The sequence below is a fragment of the Trachemys scripta genome, chromosome 4 (genome assembly GCF_013100865.1).
Source record: "Trachemys scripta elegans isolate TJP31775 chromosome 4, CAS_Tse_1.0, whole genome shotgun sequence".
NCBI lineage: Eukaryota > Metazoa > Chordata > Testudines > Emydidae > Trachemys > Trachemys scripta.
The window spans coordinates 45,975,909-46,003,533 of record NC_048301.1 but is presented as its reverse complement, the minus strand read 5'-3'; the positions used below and the strand labels follow the sequence as shown (position 1 = coordinate 46,003,533).

At 38.5% G+C, this 27,625-nt stretch overlaps 1 protein-coding gene across 1 annotated transcript in view; it reads right to left on the bottom strand.

Annotated features, from left to right (window-relative positions):
• The window catches only part of RALGAPA1 (Ral GTPase activating protein catalytic subunit alpha 1), a gene marked incomplete in the record, with an annotated part of 246,933 nt that overhangs the window by 19,660 nt on the left and 199,648 nt on the right, over nt 1-27,625 (bottom strand). The window contains 2 exon segments of the mRNA XM_034768622.1: nt 22,275-22,402; nt 24,890-25,048. Coding sequence (XP_034624513.1) covers nt 22,275-22,402; nt 24,890-25,048 — 287 coding nt within the window.

The window sequence follows — 27,625 nt, the reverse complement described above, 5'->3', positions numbered from 1 at the left end:
TTTGCAGACTACTTTAGGGGCAAAGGAACAAAGTTTAATTTCACCACTAACTGGAAACCAGAATCCTCAACTTGCAAATACTTGCTGGTAGAATGAATGGGCTATGACGCTAGTAGGCCAGATGTCAGCTCTTGTAGGCATTAACTAAGAACTGACAGCTGGAGACCAGAGGAGGTCACCCATATGTTAGTTTTGCTCAAAATTGGTATTCGTATTAAAAAAATGTATTTAGTGTTTAGACTATGAAATGCTTGTATGGTGCTGCATGCATTAATATGACTTATAGTATCTATATCCCATGTTATAAAGTAATATGTTTGCTCTTCAACTGTAAAAGTATTTGCTCTGAAACTATAAACTCCCATAGTCAGGACAGAAACATTACCAAGTGTGAAATGCTAGTTTGCCACATAAGGTGTTGTCTCCTGCCCAACAAAAGAAGGTCCATAGACACCAGACAAACTGCTGTGGAACATCAGAGGACAAAATACTTTGTTGATTGCTTCTCCCCCACACCCAGGAAGAGGAGACATTCAGGTGAACTCATCCAATCATCTTGAACTCTTGGGGAGGAGAAGGGAAGGGAATAAAAATCCCTGGTAAGAAGAAACTGAATCTTATGGCTGACTGAACTCTTAAGGGCCAGAAACTCTAAACCAGTGGTTCTCAACTTGCCGCCCAGTCAGCACACAGCTGCAGCCCACGTGACAACCTCAGGGCCATATAGTAGTACACCTCTACCCCGATATAACGCGACCTGATATAACACAAGTTCAGATATAATGCGGTAAAACAATGCTCGGGGGGAACTGCGCACTCTGGCAGATCAAAGCAAGTTCGATATAACGTGGTTTCACCTATAACGCGGTAAGATTTTTTGGCTTCCAAGGACAGCGTTATATTGGGGTAGAGGTGTGTATATATACACACACACACACACACACACACTGTGGATGTAGCCCATATAACACAGAATGCTGCATATGTGGCTCACAATGGTAAGTAGGTTGAGAACCACTGCTTTAAACTCCTCACCCTCCTGGATCTGCCCCAAAAGACACTTTGAACAGACAGATCGCTACAACGCTTAGGATTTAGATGGTAACTCATTTTTGTGTTTATATTTGCTTGCTTGCTTTAACTTATAAATAACTCTCATTCCTTTTTCCTAGTTAATAAACTTTTAGACAATCAATTACAGGATTGGCTATAGGCATTATCTTTGGTATAGGAGCTAGAGTATCAGCTGATCTGGGGTAAATGACAGGTCTCTTGGTACTAGAAGCAATATGGTTGTGGTATGATTTTTGGTGTAATTGACCATTTATCACTAAGTCCAGTTTGTCTGGGTGAGAATCTAAGAGGACAATCTGACTCCATGATAAGACTGTTAAAGTAATCTAGGAATTCACGTGCATTACTGGCTTGGTGAAATCTAATTACAGAACACACTACCAGTTTGGAGTGTCTGCCCTGTTTTTGACAGTCTGCCCTTAGGTCGTAAGCCACTCCAGACAGTGACTCATAGGCATTTAGAATTTCTTTAAACTGCATAAAGTCAGTTTCTATAAAGCATAGTTACAGTCAGAAGAGAAACTGTGCAAAATGGCACCTTCTTCATCAACCTATCTGCTCCTCATGAGTCTAGGCAGTCATATTTGCCTAGTTTATTGCTAGAAACAAGTTTACAGTATTGACAGTGTACAGTGAATATAATTAAACAACCTGCTAAAACTGTTATTTGACATCAAAGGTCAAAGAAAAGAAAAAGATCACCCTGTTGGTTTATTGGCAGCATATGGTGGGGATCAGAGTTTTGGCTTTTTGCTCCTTGGCCTGGCAGAGGTGGCAAGCACAGAGACAGTTATTAAACAGAAGATATACTACAATCTGGAGCCCTTGAGAATGAGGTTGGTGACAGATATTTTTGGATAGATTCCTCCAAGTAAGTTGTGATTTTTTAAGGTCAAGGGGATTAAGGATGAGTCCATATGGAAACAGGACAAGACTTTTGTAGTAGGTAAAGATTCCTATAGATGACAGTAGAAAAACATTGCCATAATAGAATTTGGCTCTTGAAAGAAGCCAAGACAAAATATTTAACAACAGAGATTTTTCTGGAAGTGAGAAATCTATTTCTGAAAGAGATGATTGGCCAGTGGCTATCAAAACAGCTGAAGTCACATTGAGTCATTGGAATTTGTGCTCTTTATTGGCTCTGAGAATTAAAGATGTAGGATGGACAGCTACTGATCCAGTGTTGGAAGCTCTACAACTAACACCATTTCATCTGTGGGTGGGTGACCAGTATCAACCACACACTGAGATGCATAGGTAAAGGCCTTCTCTATTCTGAAAAGTGATTCTGTTGAAGAGGCATTATGGCATTCCCTATTTGTTTTGCAAGGACTTCCAGATCTAATTTGTACAGTTTACAAATGAAGTAGTTTTCCCATAACTGCCACTCCTGCTACCTCAAATCAATCTGGCATCTGAAAGTCAATCTGGGTTCTTTTCTGCTTATTTTTACCAGTAATGAAAACGTGTATGACAAATTCTGCACTGCTTATCTGTGTTTTCTGTGGGGCTGCACAGATGTACTGTAACTGAGTGGAGAATCTGTCTCTGCAACTGGAAGTTATTAACAACTCTGCTGATGTATAAAATAGAATCCAATTCATTCTCCCATTGCTGTGTGCCAGCTTTGAAATGCTAACAGAAGTAAAAAGATAATTTTGTCATTAAAACAAGCACATAAGAAGTCAATCTATGGGGTAAGACCACCCTATTTTCAAATGGATCAATTATCAGAGTAGAAACTCACTTTCAAACAAGAAATCTTGTCTTGACCACACTGGACAGTGACAGTCAAACGCTTAATAATTTTATAACTTTCTAGTGCTATGTTTCTTCCAGATGAACTGAGCTTTCAGTATTAGGGACAATAGCTTTGCCATAACATGCAATAATTTCTTTCTTTAAGTCATGTAACTCAGCCAGTGGTTAGGGGTCTATTACAGGAGGTGGTAGGTGAGGTTCTATGGCCTGCAATATGCAAGAAGTCAGACTAGATGATCAGATGGTCCCTTCTAGCCTTAAAGTCTATGAGAGCTGAGCGAAAAAAACACAGAGGATTTAATGTTGGCTGATAGTCAATTTCTCTTATCCACATTTTATAAATATTTTATTTAAAATGCTACAAAATATATTAAATAAAAGTTATCCAAAAAGGTTTTTTTTTTAAAGAAATGGTCATATTATATAAGCATCCGTATTCATTAACCTAAATATCTCATGTTTTAATAAAACAACATTCACAGGTAAAACAAAATTATCCAAGAATAAAACTCTATAAAAACAACTGAATATTAAACAGTACCACATTGTATCAGTAGTGAGCCTACCTGATGCTAACAAATTAGCCTTGGCATAAATCTTCTATAAATAAAAGGCTGCCAGAATCAAGAGATGCTCTCTGATGTAACCTCCAGGAAAATGCAAGTATGCCTCCTTGAGGTTAAAGTAATATATATAATTGCTCTACATATGTGGTTAAATATCAGTTCCAATATTACTAGTTTTTTATGTTGGCTCATTGATTAAAAAAAAAAAAAGTAAAATATTTATGTTAATTATATACCTTAGGAAAATGAAAAAGGAGAAAGCATCTGGGCCAGTAACAATGGATGCGCTGAAGTCATTCAGAAGGCATCAAGTATTTTACAAGTTTGTTCAATGATATTCTTAAGAAAAAGGAAATGTTGGCTGAATGGCATAAAAGCTTTGGAGTGGCCATTTTTAACAAAGGAAAGATTTAAAAATGTTATTAGAGTGAATGTTTAAAATGAAATATACACGAGTTAAGAGGCAAGGTACTGTATATCTGGGGTCAGGCTTGGGTTATGGGGGGTTACAGGTATCGTTTGCAAGGATGTAAAGATACATACATATCGCATAACCTGCATAGACCCAGATTGGTGTGCAAGAGTTTTTAAAGTGTCAGTGGATAAGTGGGTTCGGGTACGCCACCCATGGAATGAATAAGGAGTCTAAGTCTGTATCGGTGTAGCGGATAAGTACATGGGAGGGGTGCGTCCCTTGGTCTGTCAGGGAAGGAAGTAGGTTATTTCCCTGGTCGGTGGTCTCGGTTACTCAGTGTGGTATTGATGGTGTCCTGTGATGCGTTCCATATAAATGTCTCTGGACCACCTGATAGTGTCGGACACCATGAGCTGTCTCACGAGCCAGGCTTAGCTTCAACCGACTCCACATGCTCTCAGAACCGGCTCGTTGTGGGGGTCCCAGGAGCCCAGAGCTCCCACGATCAGAGCGTGTATCTGGACCTCATAGCCCTGGGCTCTCAGGGTCTTGGCCAGCGGGGTGTACTTCGACGTTTTCCGTGCTCGGGCCTCGTGGAAGGCTGGTAGTCAGTTTTCAAAAGGCTCCGTGACTTCTACGATGAGGACCTTCTTTTCTGCGTCCGTCACGACGATGTCGGGTTGCAGTCTGCTGTCTGTCCCGGGGATGGCGGAGTCGAGGGTGATCTTCCCCAGGGATGGCAGGATGGCTTTCACCAGCTGGTCTTGGATGGTGTTGTGGTGGTGCCGCTGCCAGGCTCCGGAGTGCTGTTTGCATTCACACAGGACGTGGGGCAGGGTCTCGTTTGCATAGCCGCACTTCCTGCAGCGCTTGTCCCGGTTGCCGTGGCAGATGGCTCCATTGAGGGGGACGCAGTTGAGTCGGGGCCTGTGGACGAACCGCCAGTCGGCAAACCTGGTGAAGCTGCCCCTGGGGAGGAAGTGGTTGCTGGCGTCCCACTTGCTGGACACCTCGAACACCTTGCCTTGGTCAGGCTTCCACTTGAGGTTCTCGGCATAGTGGCAGCGGATGGTGTCCTTTAGGGTCCTTTCCAGCATAGTTCTGGCGGTCGGGGTGATGATGGTGTGGTTTAGGGTCTTTAAGCATGGCACCAGTATTCCCCGCTGATGTCACATGCTATGAAAACATGGGAGACTATTATTGAAAAGGGTCTGCATGGAATAATTGAAATTTGGATGGGTAAACATGGATTTATGGTGGGAAGGAGAATAGCTGATACCACATTTGTATATAAATCCTTATGAAAAAATTCAAAGGAAAGAGACAGCAACTTGACATGGTCTTTGTGGATATGGAGAAGATATGTGATCACGTACCAATAGAATTAGTTTGGTGACGTGTGTCTTATTCAGGATCATAGAATCATAGAATATCAGGGTTGGAAGGGATTCAGGAGGTCATCTAGTCCAACCCCCTGCTCAAAGCAGGACCAATTCCCAACTATTATTATGATGGAGTGGCTACTGTAGTCAAAACTAACTGGGACTACAATAGAGAATTTCCAGTAAACACTGGCCTACATTAAGGGTAAGAGTTGAACCCCTTTTTGTTTGCAATGGTCATGGATGTAATAAATGAGAATATATGAAGAGAGCTACCTGGAAACATGCTGTTTGCTGATGTTTTAGTGATAGGTGCAGAAGACTGAGACCTTGCCAGTCAACGCTGAATAATGGCAACATAATTTTGAGCAGACTGGACAGCGTGAACATTGGTACGACCAAAGCTATGATAACTGGGGGAGGAGGATTCATCATAAAGGATATCACAGGCAGACAGTGTAGAAGAGCAAAAGAACTTAAATACCTAGGATCAATGGTGCCCTCCTGAATGATGCCTGGCATCATACTAGAGCTGCTTGGTAGAAATAGCAGGAGCTGACCCCAGTTCTTTGTGACAAATGATGTCAATAAAGTTAAAAGATAGAGTGTTTAAAACTGTAATTCAACCATTCTAATGTATGGAACAAAGACTTGGCCAGCCACTAGAAAAGAAACCAGTACACATACTGCCACAGAAATGAAGATGTTGAGATGGTCAAATGGTTGGACAGTATGTGAGAGGAAATGAAATGAGGCTGTAAAGGGGTTTAATGCAGATGGCTCCAATTGAAGACAAGTTGAGGGAGGCTAGGCTATGTTGGTATGGGCATATTTAGTGGAGACCTGAGAGCTATATTAATAGGATAGCTCTTGCAATGATCATGGATGGAAGATGACCAAGGGGGAGACCAAAGTCTCCGTACATGGACAGGACATCACCAGACCTCAGAGTGATCTATCTGCATGACAGCCTGGCATACAAGCATGAATTTTGGAAGAAGGCTATGAAACTCACCACTCCCAAATAGGAAATTTGGGAAGAAAGAAGAGGACACCTAATTGTTACTTTTTGTTCCAAAAAAGGAGTTCAATTTCTTTTCAATTACTTTAAAAAGCCTTTGTGAGACCTAAATCACAAAATGCACATTTACCACTTGGGGGAGGGGGTACTTATTTCCTTTTAGCTATAGGAGGCCATGAGGTCACTACAAGGATAGTAAGCTAACAATGTAAAAGGCTGAAAATATTGCAAAACAAACAGTGTAAATAAAGTTATATACATTGGGCTTTTCCAAGGAAATATTACAACTTACCTAATTTATTGACAAATAATATATTGATAGACCTTTTCTTAACATATACATTCATTTTACGTGAACTTAGGCTAAATGGGGGAGTGTTCACTTATACAAAGTAAGCACTGCCACAAGTGCTATATTTTTGTCAGAAACTGTGAATGGAGCATGCATCAGCAGCAGTACAGTATATTTAACATACTGTTGTACAATCTTTCTAGAAACACTCTAGATATATTATAGGTTGGGGCACAGTGTTTATTTTTTATGTTGTGCCATCAGATCTTATCACTAAATTCTTCAGTGGTTTATGGTATCTTGCATGAAGGAAAAGCAGCGATTCGTCAGAGCAGACAAAGCTGAGCTTTAATCCATCCCTATAACCATATTGCCAAGTCTATATTGTTTACAATGCGTCTCAATTAAGAGACAGGCAGGACACCTGGTACTTCTTTATCTAAGTCTCACGGGCTGCCAGATGACTCAAAATCCATAACAGGTGCTAAGGCAGTGTGAGTGTAGGCACATTAATACAAGCTGGGTAGGATAAAATTTGGACCATACTTAACCACTTACAACGCTCAATTACTAAATGAAAAATGTCAGAAAAACTGCAGCAAGCTACAACTCCTTCTCTTCTGAAGTTCATATGAAAACATTTTAACAGATTAACTGTATCTGTGGAAAATTACAAATTTAAGTCCACAGGAGTGACTCTAAAGCCTCAATTTAGAATTAATATTTTCAGAGGTAAAGTATTAAATACTAAAACACCAAAGTTGTATAAAATTTTATATAAATATTAAAATAAGTATATTGAATATATAATTAACTATTGATTTGGTCAATTCCTTAGGTAACAAAAATTGCAAACATTTTAAGCACCAGTTCTGTCAATTTCAAAGTAAAAAAAAAAAATAGTCATTGATTCAGCAACAATGTAAAACAATACTTCTACCCTTTAGAATTCTGAAGTAATTTTATTAAGCTCACATACAAAATGCAAACATCAACCAATTCCGTTTTAAAGATTTTTAAAACAAACATGGGCTTTCACGTGAGAAAAGCTAAGGGATAAGAGACATTACTTGCACTGAAAAAAAAATATGTTGTAGATTTCTTTTCAGCACAGAGATGTTTTAGTTCAGCTAACTTAAATAAAGCAAGCATCTGGAGTTAGTATTAAATTTAGACACTGACAGACCTAAAAAAAAATGAATATCAGAAATTTTACAGTGGGCAATTACTTAAGAGCTATCTGTATCTAAATGTGCAGTAATCAAATTAAGTTTCTACTTAATATTGTAATTATCAAGAACACAAAATAGTGATTTTATTACGACAGTAAGCAGTAACAAAGTACAGTAAACTGTCATTTAAGACAGTGTCATAGTATCTATGATAAGCAGCATACTGGCTTAAACTAATGCACTATATGCCTCTAGGGAATGACAGGCTCAGAGACTGGATTTTAACATTAAAATCTATCCATTAATCTTGACTTAAATATAATCTACTCGTACAGTAAGAGGAAGAATGGGCATTCAATGAATTATCTTTTTGAAATATAGCAGGGGCATATTTACTAAATCATGTTAGTAGAAACTCTAAATTTTACTATCGTTTGCTGGTTCTCTGTTTCTCATTCTATAAATCTTGCATAGCTGAGGATTCCCAGCTATACTCGCCATTGGATCTCCATACCACAAAGACCAATTTTTCACATCTATAATGGACTATTGATTAAATTCATGAGTGGAAAGGTTGAGACACGAATGGTTGTATTCACAGACACTTCAAAGTCTGTGTTTTAGTCACAGGCTATAGGAGGTGAAAACAAAACAGTGAGATAGAGACCTGGATAAAAATAATGGTCCAGTCCTGAAGTCCTTACTAAGGCAACATTCCTATTTTGACTTGAATAGAATTTGTCTTAAGGACTTCAAGGTAGGGATCAATGTGACTATAGTGCAATATGTGTTGTTTATTTTAAACACCATTAGAACTAGCACCACATAAGCTTCTCTATGGGACTTACGCTGGCAAAAGCAGACAGTGTCGGCACACAGGCAGCCTCTTGCATGTCTTTGTGGGGTGTCTATGTGAGACCCACAGAAGCAGTTGTGGAGGACAGGGATGGGGCAGGCCAGTAGACTGATGCTTAAAAGCATCCAGTTGCTCTACTCGCTACACTGAACAGGCAGTGCAGAGGGATTTCAATTGCTACTCTACTCCAGAGGCCTGTGTAGATATAATGGGGGGTGCACTACAGCCCGATGCCCTAATTCTAGATATGGAGAGGTGAATTTCATCTCCCCAAACTCCTTGCATTTTATCTGTGTAAAGCTTATGTATGTGAAATGATTTTCACCCTTCTTTTTTTCCTTTAAAAAAAAAATCCTTAAAAGATTTTGCTTGATAACAGTAGGATTGGATCACTGATTTAAATCTTGTACTCTGTGCAGAGACTACATTTTTAGCTAAGGATAACTGACTGGAAGCAAATTGACTCTTTACCCTGTGGCTCTAACATGAATGTAGAGTTCAAGTGTTTTCATACCATCAGATGTATAAGATTATATTGTACGTATATACAGACAGAGACAAGAAGAAAAGTATTAAAAAGCTTCCTGTGAAGACACCACTAAAAATGATAGGACTTCATAGAACTAAATTGGAAATACTGAAAATATGCCAAAGTGCCCAGTAGAAATAATATTACATTTATACACACATAAATGAATTAACTGTTTGCAATTCAACACCGGTACAGGATAAGTAAACTTCTAACAAGATAAATTTTGTTACTAAGTCCCATCTATAATTGAGTATATTTTCTTCATGCTTTTGCTTCTCCTATCACAGGAGAAGAAAATATTTTTCCTTACACAGGCAAACTCTTGTACAGATATTAGATAATCAAGTATTAAGCAAGAAATTAATGAAATTATGTAAAGGCAGATGTGTAATTATGCCATTTCTGTTTGATTTTTGTAACAAAAAGTTCTTTTATGCAAAAAACACATGAAAATAAGTATCAGTTCTCAGCTATTTTCCCCTTCCTTATTTTGAGCAGCAATTAGCAAAGCAAGCCCTTTACCCCTCCTTCCCTGTGCTGTCAAGCTGTTCAGAGCAGTTTGCAACCCTACAATAGTACTATTGTGAACAGTGTCTGGGCTTCCTTCCCACAGAGAGTTAAATGGGCAGTTCCTGCTGCCCATGATTGGTGTCCACTGAAACAATACTCAAGAGCCAGGTTTTATCTGCTCCACGCCAAAGAAGTGAAGCCAGGGAACCCAAGCCTTCATATCATGCTGAACCATATGCCAACCCTGCTGGCCCCAAAGGTTTATCACTAAGAATCAGGATCCATCATGTCCCCTGTGAAATTTCACTTCACATACCTTCTGTGAAATGCATGGCTTTGCTGAAAATTGAACCTTTTTCACAATTGGCAAGAACAGATGGATGGTAACTGTGGCTTGGCAAATGGAAATTAAAAGATTTTTAATAGCCTGCATTCTTATATGTTTGAGAGGAGAAACATTCAGAAGGAAAAAAAAAAGAAATTTGTGACCCATATTTGTCAGATGGAATTAATCAGCAATTAAAATATTTTAAAGTATTCCTAAAAAAAATTTTAAAAAATGTATTGGGTATTAATTTTTTTTTTTAGCAGGGCCAAGGTTAGGATTCATGATCTCCTGACTCTCATATGGTAATTCCAATTATTCCAATACTGATTTTTAATATTTATAATGACTTCTTAAGTTTTTCTGTAAAATATGTGGCATAATACATAATGGTATGTGTATGATTTTACTGGTACCATTTTGGGATGGTCTGATCACTTAGATGTGTAATATATAACAGTACTCATTATCTCTAAATAGACAGTGACATGGACACACACACAGGTTTAGATATATAGGTTTTTTTCCTTAACAGTTGCAAAACCAGGGAGTTGGAAGACACAGAAGACAAGTGGGCATGTAGATCCTACCCTTTTTTCAGATTTCTTAGTAATATATATATTTTTAATTTCTCAGCTGGTGCAGGATAGCGTGATCCAACTGTTTTGATGACCATATGTAGATCTATGCAGAAATAGATTTGACAATATTCTAACCATCAGAGGGGTGAAATTTTGGAACAGCCTTCCGAGGGAAACAGTGGGGGCGAAAGACCTCTCTGGCTTTAAGATTAAGCTTGATAAGTTTATGGAGGGAATGGTTTGATGGGATAACGTGATTTTAGTCAATTAATCAACAGCATGCCATCGCTGGTAAATAGTATCAATGATCAATGAGGGTCTGGCTGGAGAATCTTGCCTGCATGCTCGGGGTTCTACTGATCGCCATATTTGGGGTCGGGAAGGAATTTTCCTCCAGGGTAGATTGGCAGAGGCCCTGGAGGTTTTTTGCCTTCCTCCGCAGCATGGGGCGGGGGTAGCTAGCTGGAGGATTCTCTGCAACTTGAAGTCTTTAAATCACAGGATTTGGGGACTTCAACAGCTGAGTCAAGGGAAAGGGGGTGGGTCAGCTTTTGTGGCCTGCATCATGCGGGAGGTCAGACTAGATGATCATACTGGTCTCTTCTGACCTTAAAGTCTATAAGTCTATGAGTCTAATATGCTCAACCAACTCTTCTGAAAACCACTGTCATCTTCTACAAGAGTGCTGTCTGTTAATTTTGCTTGTAACAAACAAGAAAAGCCATGATTAATAGAATCAGACATCTTTTGCAAATGCATAAAACTTTTCTAATTATTACCATATGCGGGAGATATCTCAGTGGTTTGAGCATTGGCCTGCTAAACCCAGGGATGCGAGTTCAATCCTTGAGGGGGCCACTTAAGGATCTGGGGCAAATCAGTACTTGGTCCTGCTAGTGAAGGCAGGGGGCTGGACTTGATGACCTTTCGGGATCCCTTCCAGTTCTATGAAATAGGCATATCTCTATATATAATCCATATTTGAATTGTATATGAAGTCTACATTTATTATTGCTGATGAAGATGACCTGCAAAGGATTAAAACAATATTTATACAATGTTTTGCTTCTCTATGATGTATAAAAGAAGGTGTCTTTTTTTTTTTTTAAATTCTGATTGGTTTTGTTTTAAACCTTAGAAATATCAGGAATATCAAGTCTAGTCTTCCCCGGTTTTATTGGAGAACTTCTGGGAGGTATCAGGGATGTTTGTACGAGCTATAACATTTAAAAGGGGCAAGAATGTTTAAACTTTAACAGAAGGCTTTTGTTATCCAAAACGTTAAATTAATGAGGTTAAACAGGTATTAACAAGAACTAATTTCCTGCTAGCTATAATGAGATCATACTTCATAAGATTGAATTAGTCATCATCTTCTCTTACAGCAAGAGAAAATCCCATATTTGTTTTTTTATAAAACCATTTCAAGTATATTTTACAATGGTATAATTAAATATTGATTACTCCACCGAGTTCAATAACAGTATATTTAAATTTCAGACTTTAAAACAGGAGTGAGACTCTAACAGGTATAAATGAGACCTCTCCAAGGCAAGCACTAACTCCTCACTATTAAGCCTATACATGCAGTTATAATTCCAGAACTTGTATGGGGGTCCCAGAGAACAACAGGATTCAGAACTACCTTACTGCTTTTCAGGGCACTCGACAGAAATTCTGTTTAAACAAAAATTCTCCTTACATAAAACAGTAAATACATTGAAGGAATTCTGTGTGTGCAGTTGAATAATATATATCGGATATAGGCAGGTAGATAGGTAGATATAGGAATGAATTGAAATATTAATTTTTCTAACGTAGGTGGGCAAAGTCAATCCATACAAAAATTGAGACAAGAACAATCTACAGTACAACATACCATCAACTATATGAAAGTATGTGGCTCCGAAATATTTTTTTCCTGTAATAGAAAGTGACCAGTGATGCCAGTAGCCCACCTTGAGAGTTTTTCATAATACAGCTTTATGAGTGGCAAAATTATGCTAGCACAGTCACTTTTGCCTCATTTATATTTGGCTCTTTCATCTCTTTCCAACATGTCTCCTGAATCTGGATAACAGAAGAATTGATAACAAAGCTGTGTTACTAATTCAGAAACAATTATTGATAACCTGTGTTTTTGATGCTAAAATTGTTACACTAATCTAATAGTGATCTAGCTAATGAAAAGAAACAAAAGCTTGTGAAAAAAGTCAGCATTTTTGAGTTTGGGGAGGGGCAGAATTTTTAGCTTTTGATAATTTGAGTTACTGTTACCGTTCTAATATCCTTTGTTCTAAAGAGAGAAATACGCAATGAAGAAAGTGAAGTAAAGTATTTATGTGTCCTTACAAAAATACACATATACTTGATACATATATCCCTAACACGGCTTTTGCAGTTATTTGAAGCGTCTATGTGACAAACAACAAGACAAGAGTTTAAAAACCAATCACAAATGTTGGTTCAATCAGTGGTTTCTAGTGGTTAAAATCAAGGCATTTAAAGTGATGCTTTGGAATTATTCATTGCAAAAAAATTCTATTCTTTCAACAGGTTACTAATAAATGATGTCTGAGAACAAGCTTGTACTACCCTTAAGGTTCAATTGTTACCCAGAACACTACCTAATCTTGCTCCCCAGTGTTGCATTTTAACTCTAATTGCATGATCAAGCCAATAAATTGGACTCAAGGGACAAAAAGCACTATCAAGTACCTACCCTGACAAAACCAGAGGTTGTAAGAAAATGCACTTCAAATACAAGTAAGGCAAGACATGACAAGCGAGGGAGAGGTATCAAAGCTTGAAAGACAGTCATCAATACTGACAGATTACTGTAATTCTGGCTGTCAGGATGATCGATTTAAGCAGCATATGCCAATCAATACTCTCCCTCATTTACTGAACAACATTAGATATATAGTTAGGTAAGATGTCCCTGAGATAAGGCTCAAACTACATTTAACGAACATAAATAGCACAATTTATGCTTTGGAATTTTAGTCTTTTTTTTTTAAATGGAAATAAAACAGCTTACACAGCAGTACAAATATCCATACAAAATTTAGTTTACATAGTGAAAATTCAAAAAGATAAAACTATTTATAGGACTACTGCATCATCTGTAATTTATTTTAGAAATAGCTCAGTTTATAACATAAGATCCTAAAAGGATTTATTTGATTTTAGAATTTTTAAATATGATTTCTTATGAATTAAAATACATTTTCTTTTTCTTGGGTTTTCAAGAGGTTTGCTGTTCTGAGTACCTGAGCTGACTTTGGTTTACAGAAACCAAATCCTTCTGATATATTTCCTTCAAGTAGTCTTTTTTTATAACTACTCATTGTTTAAATGTCCTTTTGAAATCAATGACAAATGCATAAATAAACCAGTTTGTTCATCATAAAAAAAACTATAGAAAAATAGTTTGAACTTTTATTAGAGTTAAATGTAAAACAATTTTAACCCCACCTCTGCTCTCTAATATTTAGGTAATCTTATTTTAATGCAGAAAGTTGTACACTATGCTCGTTGCTTTGAAACTGGAATACCTGAATAAATTATTAAAAATAATCTGATATTAAATTAGCATACATCTTGGGATACTCCCAATTTTTAAGGGTAAATCAATTCTTATATTTCACATGTGAAACTAACTTATTTAATCTTGAACTAGTTAGAAGATGAGGAGAGTTTTTAGTACAATTTAGATGTGAAATAACTGTCAGATCTATCCATGACAATGTGCTAGTGAGTCTGGATAGAAAATACTTAACTGTTGTGATTTTTTGCTTGGACCTGGGAAGCAATTTCCTTCATGGCACAGTGGGATGGACTTTGGACATCCGGCCTTCCTTTGGCGCACCTCAGCAGGGATAGGGTGACCAGATGTCCCGATTTTTGGGTCTTTTTCTTATATGGGCTCCTATTACCCTCCACGCCCTGTCCTGATTTTTCACATTTGCTGTCTGGTCATCCTAAGCAGGGATCATCTGTTTGGATGATGTAGCATAAATCTACATACGCAATCTCTTATGATTAGGGATGGTGTGAATATTCACCTAAAATAACAGTATTGGAAATGCCCAGATGTGTGTCTGGGGCAAAAAATCAATACTGAAGACTTAAAATTATCTCTGTTGTCCATTCCCCTCCATCTGTGGTGGGGGAGTCAGTGATGTACATTTTACAACAGATATTTATGGCCCAAACTACACTGTACTTTTGAAATCCCACAGCCAAATCTTGGATGCTCTGGGTTTTCAGAAATATGGTGCAATTTGGTGAGTGTCCTAGAAGTGTACGGTAGTTTGAACAAAACTGCAGCAGCAAAATTCAGTGCAGGGGCAACTACAAGAGGATGCATATTTCCCCATTTTCAGGGGAGGTCACAGTGATCAGAGGTAGCCTCCAGAGCCATCCCTAGGGTATGACGAATTGGGGCAATTGCCCCGAGTCCCACGCTTTGGGGGGCCCTGTGCTTTGTGAGGAGGCAGGTGGTGAGGTGAGGCGGGGCGGGAGTGAGGAGGAGCCCCCCTACCAACCTCTCTCTCGCCCCAGCGCCTCCTGCTTGCTGGCGGGCCCCACTGATCAGTCCTCCCCATCCCTCCCAGCGCCTCCAGCCATCACCTGTTTTGCGGCATTAGAAGGTGCAGGTGGGGAGGGAGTGAGGGCGCAGCGCACTCAGGGGAGGGGGTGGATCTGGGCGGGGCAGAGGCGTGAAGATGCAGGGTGGGGCCTTGGGGAACGGGTGGAGCGGGGGCTGGGCCTGGGTGGAGCACCCCCAGCAGATAGCAACTCGGCGCTTATGCCCCGGGCCCTGCACCTCCCTAGGGACGGCCCTGGTAGCCTGGGAACTCTTCTGTCACTATTTGGGGATGAAAGAGACAAAAACTACCCCTTATGACATTTATATTGGGTATTCAACTACTGATGCAAAATATATGATATTAATTGAATACAAAATGCTGATATTTTTCTTTCCTAGACTGGAGAAATATGGTAGCTGGAGGTTGGGGTAGGAGGAAAAAAGAAACTGGCATTAGTGAACCAGTGCCCTTCCCGACTTCTACTTTTATATTTCTATGTTAGTAGTTCCCATGTTTATGAAGAAACCTATGACTAGAATTGTGAACAATAAGCACTTCCAGATCACACAAGACAAAAAACCTCAGAGCATTGCAAGTTGTAGTTAAAGTTGTATTTTTAATTTTACATATTGAACATCATGCAGAAAAAAAATAAATAAAGTGCTATAATATATATTTGTTAAAAAGTTATTGACTATTCACAAATGACAGCCTGAAAATTTACCAGATCAATATGAACTTTCCTTAATTAAATTAAAAAAATCTGCTCCAGAACTTTAATGGTACAGAATTTCTCAGTTTATGATATATTATTACTTCACACCATTTTTATTTTTAAAATAAAAATAAGATGGAGTTTAAAGCATGGAAAGATTATCTGAAGCCAGATGTTAGTCTAAGAGGCACAACAAATATGAGATCTGTTTTCCTGCAAAGCCCTCTTCTGGGCAAATCAGTAGAAAGCATATCAAATAAATCAAGTAAGCCCCTCTTCATTAGAAGTTTGAATTTTACAAGCAACTTCGCAGTTTTTCAACCTTGAAGTGAAACCTCAAAACATTATCTCATGAATAAAACAAGTGATGGAAACAGTAAGGACTCAAAATGAATATAAAAAAAAAAAAGATGTAGAGAGAAGAGTAATGTATTGGTGTACAAGGAAGATTTTTTCCGTTCTCATTAAAACAGCTATGTTGAAAGGCTAAAGGTTTGATAACAATGTTTCAACTATTAACTCTTCAGGGATATACTATAAAGAAAATGTAAGACCAGTTAGCCTCCAGGCAGAAACCAGGTGTTTATAAATAGAAAGATAGGAAAATAGTCTTTCCTAGCCTATCAACCCTGCTTTATATATCTTACTTTACTAATATTGCCTCCTTTTCCTTTTATTTTAAATTTTAGGCAGAATCCTTAAAGGACATTAGCCCACAATACAAAATCTCCAAAAACATGATTGTCACTCTCTCCTAGCAGAGAGCTGCAAGAGCAAGATCATGTTGTAGTTCAAGACCTTTATGCACTGGTGTGGAAAGATTCATACAGTGCCTATTTCCAACACACTTAAGTTGCTAGCACTGTAAGCCTCTTACGAGCAAAGTTTATCAAAGTAAACAAATTATTTATATTGAATGGCAAAGTTTTTGAGTCAAGAATAGAACTACTCCCTTTTCTGTAAACCTACATGCATGTTTTCTGAAACATTCTCTCCATGAAAGCTTATTTTTATATAATGGAGGCCCCCACCTTTCCTCTTCTAAGCAAGCAGGTGAGTAATGGGCTAACTCAGCAATCCAACAGCATTACATGTACTACCCCATGGATATAAAGATCCTAGATTGATCATTTGCTCTGATGGTGGCTGTAGCATACTAACAGTATGCTTAGCTGTTGGAGAGAGAGTGCCTTTCATTATTTTGCCAGCAACTTTTTTGGAGGATCCAAGAATGGCATTAGTGGCACTAAAAGGTGCTATACCAAACCTTATTTGTCCAAAAGACTGGCTTTTTGACACAAAGATTTGGGGAGTGGGCAATAAATGGGAATTCAGGGAACCAAGGATTTTTGGAGATCTAAGAAATTGAGGGGGATTGGGGGAACAACTAAAATAAGACTCTACATTCCTGATTGACCCAAAATGTGATTTTTAAAGGCTTCTGTATTGGCACTACGAATTGGAACAAACATCCTCTGACTTTACCAAATTCAGATTAGCTCACTGAACTGTATGGAAATCCTTGATCACATATTCTCACTGAAGATCCACAAATGAGCAAGACCACTCAATATCATCATGTTCTATGTACTGAACCTACCAACTGATAGGAAAAATCAGAAATTGTGGAGAGTTTGAACATTCCATTGTTCATGAGACATAAGCTGAACACCAGAAAAAAAAAAAAAAAAAAGATCTATACTTATATCATGCAAATACTGAACTTAAGCTTTCTAAGCAAGCTAGAAGACCTAGAACAAATCAACAGTAGATATGCAAGGGGTAATTTAACTACACTTCAAGGGAAATAGCCTCACTAAGTAGTTGAAATTATTTAAAATCATGTTGATCTTGAGAGAGGAGACAAAGAAATAGTTTTTAAGGCTAGAAGAGACTATTATGATCATCTAGTCTGATCTCTTGCATAAACACAGGCGATAGACTCTAACCAAGTAATTTCTGCATCAATCCCATAACTGTTGTTTGAGCAACAACTTGTTTTAAAAAAAGATATCTGGTCTTGACTGAAAGGACTTCAGGTGATGAAGAATCCATCAGGTCCCTAATTATTCTAATGGCTCCTTACTATTAAAAATTGTACCTACTTCTAGTCTGAATTTGTCTAGCTTCAGTTTCCAACCATTGGATCTTTTTCATACCTTATTCTTCTAGATTAAAGAGCCCTCTTCTATCAGAAATTTCTTCCTTGTATAGATATTTATAAAGACAAGATGGAGTGAGGTAATATCTTTTATTGGACTGACTTCTGTTTGAGACACACAGAACTCTTCTTCTGTGTCGCTGGAAAGCTTGTCTCTTTCACCAACAGAAGTTGGTCCAATAAAAGATATTACCTGATGTGATAAAGTCAGACTGGACACCTGAATCGAATTAAAACCTTTTAAAACCCCTCCTCTGGTGAGAGAAAGGGGAAAGAGAGGCAAGCTCCTTCCAGGCTAATGGCAGCAGGGAAATAAGCTGCTCCAGGAGAAGCTGTGCTCCCTTCCCATATGGAAAACAGCCAAACCTGAGTGCCTGCTAGGGGAAGGACTGACACCCCAAGGCAACCAGCAGGATGACACCCTGCACCAGCGAGGAGGCAGTGAAAGGGGCCCCCCTGGGTTTTTGTATTTATGAGACTGTTTCCTTTTTGTTTGCTGGAGGATCACCCGTTAGGCTAACCCTGAGGCCTACCCTGAAAATATCACCAAAGGAGCACAGAATGGGGAAGGCAAACCTGCCCTGAGTGGGGCTGATTACCCCAGGCCCATCATCACGAGAGGGGGAAGTGCTAAGTCTAGTGAGACGAAGGAGGTACCTTGCCACACTGACCCAACATGGTCCCAGGATTAGAGAGACAAACACAGCTATAACAATACTGTAAATTACAGTGGTAGGTATTTATAGACCATGCTCAAGTCACCTCAATCTTTTCTTGAATAAACTGAATAGACTGAGCTTCTTCAGTTTCTCACTACAAAGATATTTTCCAGACCCTGAGTCATTCTTGTAGCTCTTTTCTGAACCCTTCCCAGGTCTCTAATATCTTTTTTGAAGTGTGGACACCAGAACTGGAGACAGTATTCTAGTAAGAGTCTCATAAATGCCATATACAGAGGTAGTACCAGCTTCCAGCTCCTACTTGATATTCCCCTGATTACACATTCAAGGATCATGTTCAAGCTCTTAGTTACAGCACTGCACTGGGAATTCATATACAGTTGGTTATCTCCCATTAGAATAGCAAAAACATTTTCAAGGGTGATACCTATAATAAAATTCCAATTGCAAAGCAGTTACAGAAATCACACACACACACACACACACGCATTTTGAAACAGTAAAACACAAAGTTACTGAAATCCTAGACAGTGACCCCAGACTCTTCCCTTCGTCACCATTACTCTTTCAGGTTCCAATCCTGCAAAGACTTGCACAGAGTGCAATCCTACACATAGTGAGTAGTCCCAGCAAGCAAGTATGTGTTTGAATAACTGGGGCTCTAGAGACCTCCACCTTGGCTTTTTATATCACCAAAAAGCCCCTTCTGGATACGGAGAAGTACACAGCTGGGTATCACCTGACCAACAGTAATCCAAAAATATCTTCCAGGTAGCATATACTACATACTGAATGGGGACATGGCATGGTGGGATGAATATCAGACTGGAGTCAGACTCCTGTGTTCTAATCATGGCTTTAAAATCAACTACTACAGTGGTTTTGAACAACTTTAACATCTCTCTCCCAATTTCTCCATCTTCAAAAAGGAGAGAATACTCAACTACAGGGCACAGGTGCCAACTTTCACGTGGTAAATAAGTACCCCGACAAGCCAAAAACCAAGCTAATCCCATTTCAAGACAAGGCCAAAACAAGCCAATCCCTAAGAACCCCAACACTCTATATGACTAGATCTCCTCGGGGTGCAGTCTGGGACTGTGGTGGGCCTGCTGTGCACCCCTGACTCTCTCCCGCACTTGCTCCTGCTTGCCCCCGCTTGCCAGGAGTGGATTAAAAAAAAGAAGCAACAAGCTACAAGCCAAAAACTAGCCAACAAGCAACTCACAAGCCAATTAAGCCAAAAACAAGCCCAATTTCTGCGTTTTTTTCACGGGGTTGGCATGTCTGCTACTGGGTTTGAAGAACGTCTTTGACACTCATTTGCCAGAACACTGATCTAGTCTGTCATGACCTGCCCCCTCAAAACCCAGTCTAATTTAATTATTATTGCCCCATCTTCAATGTCATCAATAAATCACAATGCTGCCCCCAATTAAATCTGCCCCTCCTGTCCAAACAAAACAAACAAACAAATAAAAATCAATTTGGTTCCTGCTACATCTTTGCAGGGCTCTGTTGTGCTGCAACCACCCCACTGCTGGACATGCATAAGGTCCTTGACCTATCATAAACCTCTCCACCTGGGCCCTCTGCTCCTCTCTCCTGATTACCCTCTGAAAAGTAAAGGCTCCAACTAGTCTCTCTCTTTCATCCTCTCCCCTCCTAAAAATTGACTAGTATGCGTGGGCCACTTTGCTCCTTCTTTCTCCCTTTCCCTCCTAAAGGAGCAGCAACAGGGCTATTCTGTCCTTCTCTTCTCCACAGAAGCAGGCAAGGGATTCACAGCCCAATTCACCAGAGAAAACATTTTATTCATCCTGGGAAAGTAGGTATTTGAAGCCCTGCTCACATCCCTCACAGAGGTATCATGAAGATTAGATAATGAAAGTATTTGCATTTACAGTAGATAAAGCCTTTTATCTTCAAAGTATTATGAAGAGCAGTGAACACAACACATAATCCGAGCAGAGGCAGATGCCAATTCACACTATGTCACCAATTAATAATGAAGTCATTTAAAACCGGTACCCAGTACGTTGACACTTAATGTGCATGCTAAATGGGGTCACAAATTCCAACAACATACAGAGAATACCTTTCATACCAAAGCAATGCTAATGATTTAAAATGATAAACATCCATATTTAAATGGTGACCACTGTATATAATAACGGTGTATTATATGTAGATAAGCAACTACAATTAGGAGCACAGAATCTGCAATCTTTGTAGGAATTCTTCCAGTATATATATAACCTTCAGTCTTGGATAATTTCAGGGCACTGAATTTACAAACCTGCAGGTTAAGTCTGTGGGATTTGTTATATGCACAATACTCCTCACAAAAGCTCAGATACACTGCTATTTTGCAGAGCACATAGAAGGTTATTTCAAGGCAAGTAACTTTCAACTGTCCACCCTGCATGGGTCAGTACACCCACAGGCCTCAGCTCTTTTAAGGTTAAATGACGGCAACACATTTGGAATTCCTAGTCCGAGACACAGGAAAAAATACAAAATCAGACCTCTTCAAAAGTGAAATAATGGTGCATCTGCATATCTATCAACAAAAACACTGCAGAAATGTCATTAAATGTGATCAATGTGATAGATCATCATCCATCTATAAATCTATATCATCATATGAAATGTGACAATAAAAGCAAAATTACACAACTACTACAAAGACAATTTCTAAAAGAATATAGAACATTTAAGTAATAGTCTACTGGCTGACAAATGCAAGGCAATAAATCTATACTGCAGTTAGAAGTTAATGTACAAAGTTGAAAAAAATCTTAATTCAAATTTTAACTCTCCTGTTCATTACTTAAAATAGATACAACAAGAACATACATTTATTAGTTCAAAAACAATAATAGTAGAAGTCAATCTTAGAAAGGGGAGAAATGTAAAAAAATAAACCATTTACTATGTAATGATATATATGGATAAAAGTATGTAGCTATATTAGATCAAGTGGTTTTTTTTTTTTTAAAAAGTGGACTAGTTTACCTCATGTTTTTATTTTCACTTCATGTTGTTCTGTAATCTTATTTTCTTAGGAGCTCCTTGTTCTGAAGTTTACAGAAATATAAAATTCCAACAGGAAAAGGTGATAAACTTTTCAGTCTTCTCTACAAAGACATGCCTATGCAACTCTGATGATGGCCTGGTGTTCTTAACTGTATTATACAACTATTTATCAGGTACCATAATAATCAAGCTAATAAGCAGCCATAATAGAAAGTAATTTTTCTCTTTTTGAAACAAAAATAATCTGGATTGAAAAACAAAATTACACAATGTTAACAATGAACAAATATCTACTTTCACTAAAGGAACAAGTTGCTAATAATACCACAAATCAGCTCTTTTTGGAAAAATCTGTATATGAAATGGACTTGTATGTGAAACCGTCATTCCTTATTTAATAGCACTAAAGGGTCTTCATTTGGCAATTTTAAAGCATTAATCTGAAGTTTCTTAAAAAAAAAAAAATCGGTTTAAAATATATTCCCTGAATTAAATTGATAGAAATCTAAGGTTTAAAAACAAAAACCCATGAGAAAAATATCTTTAGCCCTGAAAAGTCAATGTATGTTAAAACTGTACAGGTGAAAAGGATACAAATTTTGGTATAATGGAATCAGTGATTTCAGCGCTCGGCTTGCATTTATAGCTGTTGCACGAACCATAATAGGAAGAATTTTTCCATTAACAATAGCGCCATCGAAGAGTGGACCAAAGAATGGAACCTGAATCAGAAATTAATAAATTCAATCCTAATATGAAATCTCTGCATAACAATTAGAAATCAACATTAACAATGGAGAGCTCATCATTCTTTTTCTTCCTCATCTCTGGTTAATCACAACAATTATTTGTGATAGACCTATTCTTTCATGAAAATACAACTTGGTAACAGATAATTTTTCTGCATATTCTGTTTTAAGTAACCATTTGAACATTGTGTCTCATACAGGCTTATTTTCAACACTTTCTGCCAAAAGCCTAATAGTAAGTCATATATGTGACACTGATGAAGTTCAAAAGGCTAAGGGAGGGGAAATGATTACCCACTTAAAAAAAAAAATTACATCTTTAGATACAGCATGAATCTGTAGTGTGGAACTATCTAAATGTGCACATAACTGTCATCTGACTATTATTGGATCTTTATCCACCACTCTCTTTTCCCCCATTTGTTGCTGTCATTTTTTATATCGTATCTACAATTAGACTGTATGCTTTTTGAAGCAGAAACCACACATGAAATCTTGACCCCCACTGAAGTCAATGGGAGTTTTGCTGTTGATTTGAAAAGGGCAAGGATTTTACCCCCATGTCTACTTTGTGTGCGTACTGTACTTAGCACACTTTGGTAGATAAGTACATGAATAATAAAATCAGTCTGAATGCTTTTTGCTTATACGTTAAACAAATTCAAAATAAAAAAGTAGGGAATCAGGCCTTCCACCTGTAATCATATTTGCTCTCATGTGTTTCCTTCATTGCAGTATTTATCATGCTAACTTCATGTGAAACTCACTGATGTCAAATCTTGCATTTGTGTGTACATAATAGATTGATACATGGCTAACTACCAGATATGTCTGCAAATTCAGGCTTTGCATACACAAACTTATAAGCACAGTTCTAGAAGTTAGGCTGAGACTAGCAGAAAGTTTGGGGATATACATATATTAAGGACCAAAAGTCCACAGAATTATCTGGCTCTAATATTTTGACATTATATTTTTCACTGACCAGTTAGCATCTGGGACTCCCCCATCACTCTGGAGCAGCTGTGTGTGGACCTCTGGGGATCTGTGGAGCACTTGCTGGTGTTTCACAGATAGAGGGCTTGTTACACAGTGCTGGGTCTCAAGTAAGAAGAGACCCAGCACTTTGTTTTTAGCTACTAAATAGCATAAAAAAAAAAGCAAAAATATATAAAATACCTTCCTTTTTGAGTATGTAAACAATTGCTGTAGTTGCCACCACAAGGATTTTATATGACTGTAAAAAGGAAGAGAGGTGGTCTATATGTGATCATAAATGGGAGAGATACCCAATAGGCAATCTGTCTGCTAAGATGTGATCCACACTACAAAAGAGTTTTAGTGCACTATTTTTGCCATTACTCAATTTTGAGAATCTTGAAGTTATCTAGTTTGATTGGTGAAGTCATTCATTTTCCATTTAATGGAAGATGCTATTAGGGCAAGGATGTTCCCTTCTTACTTAAAGCAATTAAAAATAGTAATAAAATATGGCAATAATGCAACCCCTCATACTTTCAAGTAAGAGAAAAATGTAGTTTTAATTAAAATGTGTGCATCCTTGGTAGTACCATACCATTTATGGCATTAGTTTTATCCTGAATACCATATGAATGCCACTACCATACCACACTCAGTGCCATATGGTTGACTTCATATTTCTCTCATGTAGCTTATTAGTATTCATATTTATAGTAAACGAAATCCAGTGTTGTAAAACACAAATCTGTAAATCCATGCAACTGACATCACACCTAAGAATTAAGCGATCCAACCATTCATTGCAGCTTCTTGTCCAACAGCTGCTCAATCCACATTGAATGGTCAATCTGGTGCCGTTAAAGAGCATGGCTATGAGACAGGGAGGCAACCACACTAAGTCCTGAGTTCAACAAAATATTTAAGCATATGTCTTACTTTAAGCAAGACAAATAGACCCTTTAAAGCCAACATGCTTAAATACCTTTCTGAATCTGGGCCTGAATTCCTGTGTGGCAATCTAAAGGAAAGGTAGAAATGGCTGAGAGAGGAAGGAAAGGAAAGTGGTAATACTGAATGGAGCAAAGAGGAAGAGGTAGCCAGCTCAGGACAAAGAACTAGGATTTAGATTCATGTGCTAATACAATACAATACAAATCTAACAAACCAGACTAAATTTAATTTAATCTAATCTCAGAGTTCAAGTGACTACATAAAATACTCTAACCTTTGTTGTTGCAGTTTATATTAGTTATCAGAACTGCTTGATGGGATTATGGGCCTTTTGTTCACAGTTGCTTATTTTCCTCTCTACACCGCACTCAGTACACATGACTTATCTTGTAGCTATTTTACTACTGTCATTATTAAAGAAGGATTACCTTGTTGGATTAATATGTCACACCATAAAAAACAGCAACATATATTTAAACAACCTAAAAGTTAGTCAACACATGAGGGGAAAACAAAAGAAATTTCTACCTCTGGTTTTTTCATGATCTGGATACTGAACATGTGATTTTTCATTGGATAGATAACAATAAGAACATCACCGAATTCTGTAGGAATTATTCCTCTCCTGTAGTCTCGAGTATGCTCTGACCAGATAATGTGCACTTCGTCATTTCCTAAATGTCTTAGCTGGAAAAAGAAGGGAAAAACAAAATAATTTTTAACAGCTGAGTACACAGTACTGCAGCTGTACAGATATAGCCAAGGCTTGTATTCCAAATGACAATGAACTGAAGAAGAATCTGTGGGGTGCAGAGAGAGGACACATCCAAACCACATTGCAATGTCCCTGATTTAGATGCAAGTCAAAGCAAACATTCTCAATTAGGTCTGTTTAGTATGTTGATGTCAGGTATAACTTTTTTTAAATGAACAGCTGTGACAATATAGAATATTTCCAAGTTAAATCTACAATTTTCCCTAATAAAATTGGTAGAAGATGCTCAGTGGCTTGTATTTGACTTACCAAAATACTTTAAATCTTCACACCAAGATTAATAGGGACTAAGTTTGTAAGTGTGAAATCTTTCTATATCAATTCTCAAAAGCAGTTTGAATGAATCTGTGGCTACAATATCTGTATTTGAGGAATCTGGAACTTTGCTCTTCTTGCCAGATTGGAAATGGGCTACCATCAAATAAAATAATCAGAGAAAAATGTAATCTGGATTTTCCATGGCTCCAAAAAAACACTGAAACTAAGTATTTATTTTTTCTTGAAGCCTGAATACCCTTGCAAATTTTCAATGGCCAGAAGTTTCAAAATGTGCACCCCTGAAACCATTCGGAACAAAAATATACTAGGTTAAAAGAAATACTTTTAACTCATTTAGGATGTGACTTTCAAAACTGCTCACGATTGGCTGAACTCTTCCATTAAGTCAGTGGCAAACTCCAATCATCTTTCATGAAAGTAGAATTAGGCCAATGATGACCACTTTTGAAAATCTCAACCTTATGCTCCAAAATTCACCTTCTGTTAAAATGTGTTCTTTTCTGAAAAGAAATTGTAAAAATGGCATGAGGTGGCTCCATGTTATTATTTCTCAAGGGATTTCCTGATCTAATGTGTTCAGTGTACAGATAAAATGATGTTTCCTCCCACTAAGTGACAGCCCTGAAAACTCAACCTGGCATCTGAGAAAGCGAACTGCTTTCCCTCTCGCACATCACCACCAATAACAAAGGTTGTATGTGACAAATTAAGTCTTCAGTTACACCTTTTCAATCCCATATTATACCACAGATGACATTTCTGTTGGCCCATTGCCTTCATTTAGCTTACACAGCGTTACCTGTAAACTATTTTGTAAACTATTCTGTTGATGCTACTCAAGGAACAGAATCCAACTCACTCTTTGAACTGTGCTGGCTCTGCATTGATAAGAGTAAGAAGTAGTCAGCAGATACTACCCCGAACAAAACAAAGCAAAACAAAACAACAAACACACACACACACGTTAAATAAGAAAGGGCCTCTTTTACACAGTCATTTTAAGAGCATATCTGTACTTTAAATAAAAGTAAAACCTATGCAGCATCTCTGGATAATAAACAGATACCACTGAGTAGAGGATGATTTAACAATATAACCTACAAACCTCCTAGACTACTACTTAGGATTTACTTAAAAGGGGATAAATTTTAGGGCCTAAACAGGTTGTTAGTGGCCTTCTTTGCATTATTACAAGTTTGTGCTGTTCTCTGTTGGTTTGTAACTGGATATAAGAGTTTTTAAAATAAAGACTCAGTGAAAAGCGACACTCACATTTCTAGCAGACATGGAGGATGTTCTTGTGGCCCAGTACTGTACTGAACCTACATCTCCGAGGTCTCAATTCCTGACTCTGACACAGACTTCTTGTATGATCCTGAACAAGTCAATTCTCTCTCAGGGCTACATAAAACAGTTACTTACCCTAGAGGATGTGTTGTCCACACGGAGTTGCACTCTGATGTGCGTGTGCCCCATGCACACAAGATGATTTTTTTTTTGTCCATGGGGGCCACACCTGCACCTTAGCACTCCTTATAACAGAGTGCATAAAGGGTGAGGTAGCTGAAACCCACACTCAGTTCCTTCAGTCAGAATCTCATAGGAGCAGGACTCTGATTAGCAGGAAAGGAAGGCAGGCTATGGAATCTGTGTGAACATATCTTGAAGAAGCACAGTTACTGTAGGGTAAGCTGTGGTTCTCTCTTCTTCTAGTGAGTGTCCAAACAGATTCCACTCTTGGTGACTGTAGCAGGTGACACCTGCTCCGGCCTGGAAGGGCCTGAGATGGCCCAGGGAGTAGGCAGTGTGAAGGCTGAGCTGATTAGGGGAAGTGGCTGCAGCTGGGGCCACGCCCCAAACAGCCTCAGCAGGCCCTATAAAGGCTGGGAGCCAGGAGCTCAGGGAAGAGTCTCTCTCTGCCTTCAGAGAGAGAAGGGCCTGGCTGTAGGGGGCTAGACAGGGTACCTGAGTGGAGCAGGGCTGGGGAGCTGGGGAGCTCCAGCCTGGATAGCCCCAGGCTGCGGCCTGGTAATAGGCCAAGGGGTACTGGGGGTTGCAGAGGGCAGCCCAGGGCTAGGCCAAGGCAGCAGGTTCAAACCCAACCTTGCCGATGATGAGTGGCCTATACTGCAGTCTGCCCCAGAGAGTGGGGGCTAGCTGGTGACTGGCTGTGGCCTTATCCTGAGGTGAGGTGGGGTTAGTGCGTGGGG